This window comes from Erinaceus europaeus, chromosome 1 (genome assembly GCF_950295315.1).
Source record: "Erinaceus europaeus chromosome 1, mEriEur2.1, whole genome shotgun sequence".
Taxonomy (NCBI): Eukaryota; Metazoa; Chordata; class Mammalia; order Eulipotyphla; family Erinaceidae; genus Erinaceus; species Erinaceus europaeus.
The window spans coordinates 15,403,966-15,414,078 of record NC_080162.1 but is presented as its reverse complement, the minus strand read 5'-3'; the positions used below and the strand labels follow the sequence as shown (position 1 = coordinate 15,414,078).

Genomic DNA, 10,113 nt, shown 5'->3' with positions numbered 1-10,113 from the left:
TAGTCTGTAGCCCCCCAAATTAATATACTACTAAGTATTATGCAGTATGTTATTGAAAGAGTGGACCTGTAAAGAGAATTGTACAAGTCAAATTGAATTTTCTTCTCAAGTTGCCAGTATGCATTTCTGGGCATGGTTTTCCATTGTTTACTTATTAAATTCTATATTTGGTCTTTAGATGAGCAAAATTAGACCACAATGATTAAAATCTCTGTTCCTTGTAATTTTGGTTTCTAACCTATTAGTAGTGGTCAGATGCTTCCATTTCAAACAGTTCAGCCTGGGTGTCCTATGAAAACAGATAAATACCTTGTTTATTCTAAACATACTCAGATTACAACATCAAACTCTTTAAAAAGCTTTTTTTAAAAAAATCTGAGTCAACGTTTTTGGAAGATTTCTAAGAAACTAAAATCCGGGATTTTATTGAGCTATAAGAAGTTTTAGAGTTAATTGTAATCAGCTACTGCCCCTGGGGAAGGTGGGGGGAGACATAGCTAGGATTTTAGAAACTACTTTAAAAACACCATAAAGTATGTCTGAAATTAAGCTGCTCACTGACATCTATAGAGAAATTTGAGAAAGCTCAAGGGTTTGGATCAAAGGAGTAATTTATTATTCCATGTTAGAGCTCTGTGTGTGCTCTTGGTTCTGTATAGATCCTGTTGTGATTGGATGGGAAATAAACATAATTTATTTTCTGAGTTGTGATTGGCTAATTTAATTTCTTCCAAATTTTCTGATAACTGAATCCAGAGTCTTTCTCTGTTTTTCTTATCTGGCAAATGGATCTGAGGTATGTACTAGTACTGAAGGGACTCAAATTGGCGAGACGGCCGGTCAAGTTGAGCAGATGCCAGTCTTCCAACAAAGCAGCAGCTAGGTGTAAATCTCCCAAGAGGAGGCATGTGGTTGGTCTCTCTGCAAACAGGAAGAATGCGAGGATTTTCATTTCCAAGTCGTGGACTGTTCTGCAGGGACTGAGTTTTGTGTGAAAGTGTTGGCTTTCCTCCTGTCTGGACGACAAAACTACTCACTCAGGCTAACTCAGCGTCCTTAATCTGGGTGTGTGGTGGTGGTGGTGGTGGTGGTGGTGGTGGTGGTGGTGGTGGTGGTGGTGGTGGTGGTGGTGGTGGTGGTGGTGGTGTGTGGTGGTGGTGTGTGGTGGTGGTGGTGGTGGTGGTGGTGGTGGTGGTGGTGGTGGTGTGTGGTGATGGTGTGTGGTGGTGGTGGTGGTGGTGGTAGTGGTGGTGGTGTGTGGTGATGGTGTGTGGTGGTGGTGGTGGTGGTGGTGTGTGGTGATGGTGTGTGGTGGTGGTGGTGGTGGTGGTGGTGGTGGTGTGTGGTGATGGTGTGTGGTGGTGGTGGTGGTGGTGGTGTGTGGTGTGTGGTGATGGTGTGTGGTGGTGGTGGTGGTGGCGATGGTGGCGGTGGTGGTGGCGGCGGCGGCGGCGGCGGCGGCGATGTGGGATTTTTAACCTGGAGTTTAGTGACCCAGAACGTGTAAGGGCAGTCTACCCACCGGCAGGTAGGCAGGCAAGAAGGTAGGCAGGTAGGCAGGCTACAGGTAGGCAGACAGGCAGGTGGGCAAGAAGGTAGACAGGCTACAGGTAGGTAAGCAGACAGGCAGGTAGGCAAGAAGGTAGACAGGTAGGGCCCAAGCCCTGAAAGGTCCGAGTAGGTGGCTCCTGGGAGCCCTCGCTCCCCTGCCCCGCCCCCGCAGCCGCCCCGCGCAGTGCGCTGGCTCGGGCACTACTTTGCGTCCGCGGTGGTTGCTCGACCCTCCCGCGGCTCCCGCCGCCGCCCCCTCCACGCCCGCGCTGGCGGTGGCGGAAGGAGACGCGCAGCGCGCTGTCCGCTGTGCAGCGCTGTGCAGTGGGAGGCGGAGTGGTACTGGCCGCGGCGCGGCGGCGGCGGCCGGGCTGCCTCAGGGCCTCCGACGGTCGTGTGGAAATTTGTCAGTTTTTTTTTCCGGTCTTCTCCCTTCTCCGTCTCTCTCTTTCTTACTCGGTGCAGCTGCAGCGGGAAGCTGCGAGTCGGGAAGCCGAGGGGGGTGTGGAGGACCCCGTAGGAGACTCCGCGGCCGCAGTGCCCCCGCAGGCAGAGCGTCCGGTGCGTCCCCACGTCCCGCCCGCTCGTGGGCCGCCGCCCCCGCCGCTCGCCTCAGCATGGGCGGCCGCTAGGAGCCGGCTTCGGGCTTCCCCTCCGTGGAGGCGGCGGCGGCGGCGTTTTCTCGTCGGGGACGGCTATGGCCGTGGAGACGCGGCCGGAGCTGGTGGGGAAGCGGTTTCTGTGCCTGGCGCTCGGCGAAGAGGCCCGGGCGGACCGCGGGGAGAGCGGCCGCCGCCGGCGGGGCTGGAGAGCGGGGGTCATCCGCGCCGTGTCTCACCGCGACCGCCGCGACCCGGACCTGGCGGTAAGCGAGCGCCGCGCAGTCCCCGCGGCCGCACCTGGCGGGTCGCCGCCCGCCCTCGGCCCCCGGCCCCTCGGGCCGACCGGCGGTCACGCCCCTCCGCCCCGGGCGCGTTTGCTCCCGGCCCCCCGCCGCCCCAGGGGCTCTCCCGCGGCTTCCCGGGCGGGGCTGCCGAGCGGGCGCTCGGGTCCGAGCTGGGGAGGGTCGCGGGCGGCACTCGGCCGGCGGGGCCTGGTTTGCGGCTGTGCCAGCGCGGGACTCCGCAGCCGGGCGTCTTGGCGGGGAGGCCGGAGAAGTGGGCCCGCGTCCCGAACCCCCCCTTTAATGAGAAGCAAGACGTCCTCTAAGTCAGGACGCGGAGATGCCCGCAGATCCTTAAACCACCCCGTGTCCACCCCGTGTCCTCCCCCTTATTTAGAGCTGACCCCTCCCCACACGCCCCCGGTAATGCACACGGCTTCAAGCTGCCGGTGTCCCGAGCTCGTCGGAAGTGGTTTGGAGACTGTTTCCCGGGATTGAGCCGCGTCACTGAAAAATCTCGGGCTCGGGGCCACTCTGCTTTTGTGTTCGTGCAGGTTGGCAGTCCAGTCCACTTCAAGATGTTATATGTAAGCATGTTAGTCTGAGTGTTTTGTAAACCCCCTTTTATCACTTTAGTCATGATTGTGGTTTGATGTGGCACGTGCTGCTTGTTTGTTTTGCTGGTATTTGTGATAGGGAGTGAGCAGAATAGAGGTAACTGGGAAGCTCCTGGTTGGCTCTTTTCTTTGCAGTAAAGTCCTCTGAGGCATTTCTGATCTTGGTGGTTCTACAAAGATTGTTGGAACTTCTGTGAAGTGTGCTGAAATTGCTTCTCATACTCTGAAGTGCCTTTGTGTGAAAGCTACTTGGATTGTATCATAGCATTTTAGTAGTTACATGACAGTTAGCAAATGCAGGTTTAAATGATGAGTCTGGTGACACTGGTTATCAAAGTTGAGCTAGGGAGATTCGAAGTTGCTGTCCTGGATGGAAATTCCAGTGGCAGAGTGGGGGGATTTATGCAGATTGTGTTTGTAAAAGGAAAGTTTTAAACTAGCTATTTAAAAAGTAATGTAAAAATTTTTTTGGTATAAGGTTGACTGGAAAGGACAGGGAAAAGTTTTCTTTGGTGATGGGAATAGTTTTAATCTTGATTATTGGTTACACCAGTGTATACAGGTATCAAAGCTTCTTGTGTATTTAGTGCCTGTGCATTTCACTATATAAGCACTTTACCTAAAAAGAAGGAACAGTGTTTTGAGGCCTGAGAAGACAGCGTAATAGTTGTGCAAAAAGACTTCCATGCCTGAGGCTCCAAGGTCCAGGTTCAGTCCCCAACACCAAGATAAGCCAGAGCTGAACAGTGCTCTGGTATGTCTTTCTGTTTCTCTCTCCCTTTCTCTCCCTGCCTTTCCCTCTGTATCTTCCTGGTTAATATATATAAAATGTTCTTTTAAGTGGGGATGCCATTCTAAAAATGTTGTGAACTGTATAATTGTTTGACAGCCTGCCATTAATGTATAGTCTTTACAAAAAATTGTTATTCTTAAATGAGTGATGAGTTTTAAAAAAAAAAAAGGTTTACTAGACAGGAGATTTTCATTAGGTGGAGGTGGGGGTTAGAGCACCACTCTTGTGTATGTGATACCATGGTTTGAGCCAGCCACCTGTAACATGAATGGTCATCTACCAGTTGAGCTTTCTTCCTAACCACCTGAGTTTTTATTTTTGTCATTTTATTGGGGGGATTAATAGTTTATAGTACAGTTGTGGACATGGGTGAATCTTGAGTTTTTATAGCCTAGAACCCTATAGTTCTAGAGTTCATTTCAAATTTTTCTTACTTTGTGTTTCTTAAGTGAAAGTTGGAATAATATAATCCCCCATTTACATTTTTCTTGCTACAGAAGAATTTGTAAAAGTAACTTGTTTGTTTTTTTAAGGTAATGTTGATTTACAGCGCCATAAATTTCCTCTTCAAAATGTGTCACCGCACTGTGTTCTTCACCAAAGAACCAATCTCCACCAGAGTCTGTTAGGCCCTCTGTACCCTGGAATCTCTTCTAACCCCCACCCCCATAATCTGTTTCACAGTGCAAGTTTAAAGATTTGTTTTCATTTGACTTTGCTTGTTCTCTTGCTTTCTTTACCAAGTTCATATGAGAGAAAGCAAACATTAAGTATTTTCATTATATATATTAAGCCCATTTAGTGTTTCTTGTAGGAATGGTTTAGCATTAGTAGATTTCTTTTAACTATTGTTTATCTGAAAAGTCCCTTGTCACTCTTTCAGACCTGATTGATAACATAGCAGGATATTTCCTGTCAGTATTTTCGATTCTCTAATCTTTAGAGTTTCTGTTGAGAAATCACCTGTCTTATGGGAGTCCCCTGAAGATGATTTTCTTCTAGTTCCTTTTGATATTCTCTATTTCTCTCTCTCTCTCTTTTTTTTAATTTTTAATATTTATTTATTTTCCTTTTTGTTGTCCTTGTTTAACATTGTTGTCGTTATTGATGTCATTGTTGTTGGATAGGACAGAGAGAAATGGAGAGAGGAGGGGAAGACAGAGAGGAGGAGAGAAAGACAGACACCTGCAGACCTGCTTCACCGCCTGTGAAGGGACTCCCCTGCAGGTGGGGAGCCGGGGTTTGAACCCGGATTCTTATGCTGGTCCTTGCGGTTTGCACCACGTGCGCTTAACCCACTGCGCCACCGCCCGACTCCCTCTATTTCTCTTTTATCTTTGCCATTTTGATTACTGTATGCCCTGGAGGGCTTAGGTTTGGGTTTATTTTTCTTGAACTCTTCGAGCTTTCTGGATTTGAGGATCTGTATCTTCCTTCACTTTGGGGAAATTCTTGGCTAATATTTTTCCATCTAGTATCACTTCTCTGGTGCAGATATTATTCCTCTTGACAGTGTCCTATAACTCTTGCCTTCTTTCTTTCAGTTCTTTATTCATTTTGCTGGGCATTTTGAATGGCTTCCTCTACTTCCCTGCTCACCACCTTGATTTTTGGTTTTTCTTTCTAAAGTTACTCTTCTCTACTATGTTTTGTCTTTCAGTCGCTGTATTCTTTCTGACTTAAAGAAATCACAGGGCAGGGGAGACAGCATAATGGTTATGCAAACAGACTCTCATGCCTGAGGCTCCTAAGTCCCAGGTTCAATCCCCTGCACCACCATAAGCCAGAGCTGAGCAGTGCTCTGGTGTTTCTCTGTGTGTGTCTCTCTCTACATCTCTCTCAAAAATAAAATTAATTAAAAAAATTTAAAAAATAATAATAATAAAAAAAAAATAAAAAAAAAAGAAATCACAGACCTTATTGAAGTTTTCTTTCATAGAACTTATAGTTTCTATGAAAATTCTTGGAACCATAACTTTGTGTTTTTTAAAAATATTTATTCCCTTTTCTTGCCCTTGTTTTATTGTTGTAGTTGTTGTTGTTATTGATATTGTCATTGTTAGATAGGACAGAGAGAAATGGAGAGAGGGGGAGAGAAAGATAGACACCTGCAGACCTGCTTCACCACCTGTGAAGTCACTCCCCTGCAGGTGAGGAGCTGGAGGCTAGAACCGGGATCCTTATGCCCAGTTGTTGCGCTTTGTACCATGCCACCTGCACTTAACCCGCTGTGCTACCCTACCGCCCGACTCCCAGAACCATAACTTTGAAATCTTTAGGAAGTTTAAATTTTTCTGATGACTTTGTCAAGCTTCTGTTTTGCCAGTGATTTCCTCTGTCTTCCCATTATGTTCATGAAGACTAGAACCTGTGGTCTGCAGTTCAGTAGGCTGGGCAGTGGCTAGAGATTTGCAGTCACAAGTACTAGGCAAGGTCTTATTTATTGCTCATGGTTGCCTTGAGCTGAGAAGTGACCAGAGGTTTGGGGTTTGAGGTTTGAGTGCCTGGCAAGCTGGGTGCAGCACTCTATTCATCTCCAGGCTTTGTTATTATGGCAACAAATCCAAAAATGGCTGCCAAAAAAAGGGTCTGTGAAGACTTAACTGCAATTCCCATGTAGTCTTTAAGTTCTGTTTCCCACTCCCATTGTTGAAAAGTTTTGGGTATAAACTTCCAGTAAGATTAAGGTTTGTGGCTCTTGGCTCAGACTGCTTCTTGCCCTTCTGATTAAAAGGTTCTGCTTGTGTAGAATAGGAGAGAGCTGTGCAGAGGCTTCCTTACCTTCAGTGACTCTGAGTCTTCACTGCCTGGATGCTGAGTTTTTGTCATTTGCTGAAGTAGATTATCTAAAGTGTAAGACCATTTCCATGCTAGTTTTTCCATTTTTGTACTAGCTTTGCCATTATGGGGCAAAGGAAAATAGAACCTGCTAGTCTGCTATTTTGACTCCCCACTTTTTCAAGACCTTATGAATTACATCGGGGGAGAAACATTGTAAGTAGGCTACTTTCGATTCTTTAATAAGTTAGCAGGTGAGCTAGGTCACCTGTGGGGGTGTCTGGTTTATCATACTTGTGATCCTGGTTCCAGCCTCTGTTACATCACAGGGGAGGATACAGACATATATTTTAAAACCTGAAGTTCCAGTTTTTGTCTCTGGCACCACCAGAAACCGGAGCTGAACATTACTATGGTAAAAGAAAAGGGGAAAAAAAACAAACCCTGCGTGTTTATTAGAAATCTTGACTGTATATAGTTAGGGCATCTGGTTTGGAAGGATGGCTGCTAAAACTTGAAAGTAGCTTAGGGAATGCTTTCCTCCCAAAAACTTACTTTTCTTATTTCTGGTGTTATGTATGAGTACCTGCTATATGCATTAATTTATGCTTTTTTTTCCTGCTGATGAATTTATACAATCTTAGTTCAAACAGTTTGAATTACTACGAAATTTCAGTGATGACTAGTCTAAGATGGATCAGAGTTGGCTAAAATTACAGTGTGGTGTATTTAATATTCTTTTCTGGAGGTTCTAGGACAAATCTATTGATAAACCCTTTTTCTTTTTTGAAAAAGCTTTTAGAAGATGTCCACTTTTCTTGCTTCTTGGCCCCCTTTCTCCACTTTAAAAACCAGCAGCATTATCTGTGTAAGTCACGCTTTTCTCTGATTCTGTTATGTTCTCTTTTACATTTTTGCTGGGGCCAGGTGCTCCCCTGACTTCAACTTTCTCAGTGACCTTTTCTTTGCCTTATTGCTGATTATAGAGAATGAAAGATGGAGAGCAGAGATACCTGCAGCACTGTCATGAAGCTTCCTCCTGCAGGTGGGAACTGGGGTTTTGAGCCCAAGTTCAAGCACATGGTAGTATGCTTTGTCAGATAAGCCACAACCTGACCCATCCCTCCTGTTGGAATTGTGTTAGTGACTTACAAAATTATAAGATAAAGGGGGTATAGTTTCACATCACTTTCACCACCAGAACTCTGTGTCCATCCTACCTCCCCCACAGTAACCACCATCTCCTAAGATCATCAGTATGAATTGACTGTCATATAGTATGATGAAAAAAAATTTTTTTTTCAAGTTCATGTGTTTCAATTCTCTGTATTCTACTTAGGGGTGAAAGTGTGTGATAATTGTCTTTCCTTTTCACTCTTCCCTCTCAGATAATCGAAACAGTGCCTGACTTCCTCAGGTGTTTTCTAGAACCTCTTCCCTCTTAGTGATGTGCAAAAGCAAAGGTTCCTTGTCATACAAGTTTCAGGGCCCAGTGGATCTAGGGCTCGGAGCTGCCTGTTCATCTTCCCCTAACATTTTCTCCTCTGGAAGTATGGACCAAAATTCTTTGCTGCAGCACAGAAGGAAAGAGTTCTGACTTCTGTAATTGCTTCTCTGTTTGTTGGACACAGACATTGCCAGCCTTCTGGTACCCTGGTAGGGTAGGTCATCTGCCTAGGGAGGTCAGGATGGGATTGTAGTAGCATTTGCAACTTGGTGGCTGAAAGGCAGAAAGGTATAAAGCAGGACAAAATGCATAATAAACAGAGATGAAGGAGTAGGAATAGAGCCAAAGAGAGTAGGGACTCTAGGGTGGAACGAGGTAGGTTATCTATTTTGGGTATGTTCCTGGGAATCCTGGAATTTAGAAACTTTTCTTGAGCTTGATAGCTAACATAAAAGTGGACTAGAAATATTACCTGGGAGGAAGGTATCAGAGTGCAGAATAGAACTTGAAAACCAGGTTAGGACAGAGGGTGGCTCTCAATTTTGAAATAATTGTATATAAATACAGTTACCACACCAGTCAGTCACATGGCCCATGTATTTTCATACTTAACACAGAAGTCTGTATCCCCTCTGGGTCCCTGTCAGTCTGATCTCAGTCTGTGGTCATAGCTGGGAATATTCTAGGCTACCATATGCAGGGCCAGTCTTCTGTGGTAGATTAGGATGAATGCGCCTCCCAAGAGTGGGGCAGTCTAGCACTGCTTACTTGTATACAAGAGAATAAGGGGCCCTTTTGAGAGGCCCACAAAAGGGCAAGTGAGGATATTCCTGATGCTTTCCCTTTTACCTTTAAGTGAATATGTGATGCCTCCAGCCCAGTGCATACAATCCAGAGTACTCTCCCCCTCTACTTAATAAGGACCTTAATTCTTTTTTGACTTAAGATGTAGCACAACTCCAGTTTTTACCTGTTGGGATATGAGCCTGTTTAGGGTGGCATTATTCTGCCCACATATTATGTAGCAAAACTATTTTGTTTACCACTGTGAACAAGTATGATTTGATACAAGGCTAAATTTTTATTTGGGTTAATTTTTTTTTCTGGATAGTTAAAAATGGATTTATTGGGGGTCGGGTGGTAGCACAAGTGGGTTAAGAGCACAGAGCACTAATCTTAAGGACCAGCGAAAGGATCCTGGTTCAAGCCTCTGGCTCCTCACCTGCTGAGGGTTCGCTTCACAGACGGTGAAGCAGGTCTGCAGGTGTCTTACCTTTCTCTCCCCCCTGTCTTTCCCCTTCCTCTCCTCTCTCGGTTTCTCTCTGTCCTATCCAACAACAACAACAGCAATAACAATAACAGTGATAAACAAGGGCAACAAAAGGGAAAAAACAGCTTTCAGGAGCAGTGGATTCAAGGAGTCCCCAATAATAACCCCTGGAGGCAAAAAAGAAAAAAAGACTTTATTTAATGTCAGAAAGAGACTAGGGCATCACTCTGGCAGATTAAACTATCAGGATTGACCTCAGCTTTACAAAGCATGCACTCTACCAGCTGAACCACCTCCCTGACTACAGCTGTATGTATGTATGTGTATATATATATATGTATATATATACACATATATATATTTATTTTTATTAGTGATTTAATATTGACTTACTTTTTAAAAAGCAATACTAACTAGCATTCTCTATTTTTATTATCTTTATTTATTTGATAGAGACAGCCAGAAATTGAGAGGGGAGAGGCTGAGAAAGGGAGAGAGAGACAGACTGACAGACACACAGAGACAGAAAGACACCTGAAACACTGCTTCACCACTCACAAAGCTTTCCCCTTGCTGGTGGTGACTGGTGGCTCGAACCGTGGGTCCTTGTGTATTGTAACGTGTGTTCAACCAGGTGCACCACCATGACCCCTTAATATTGATTTACAAAATTAGAAGATAACAGGTATAATTCCACACCTTTACCAGAACTAGAGTTCTGTGTCCCCATTCCCTTTATTGGAAACTGCCATTAATTCTCCCAAAATCACAGAT

General features: G+C 45.5%; 1 protein-coding gene across 2 annotated transcripts in view; it reads left to right on the top strand.

The window, feature by feature from the left end:
* Positions 1–1,914: 1,914 nt before the first annotated feature.
* JMJD1C (jumonji domain containing 1C) overlaps positions 1,915–10,113 on the top strand; it is a 185,643-nt gene continuing 177,444 nt past the window's right edge. The window contains exon 1 of one of the 2 annotated variants that reach the window (XM_060192895.1): positions 1,915–2,416. In XM_060192895.1, coding sequence (XP_060048878.1) covers positions 2,249–2,416 — 168 coding nt within the window. In that variant the 5' untranslated portion in view covers positions 1,915–2,248. The remainder of the gene's footprint in view (positions 2,417–10,113) is intronic. The other variant, XM_016185673.2, reaches the window with a different exon arrangement.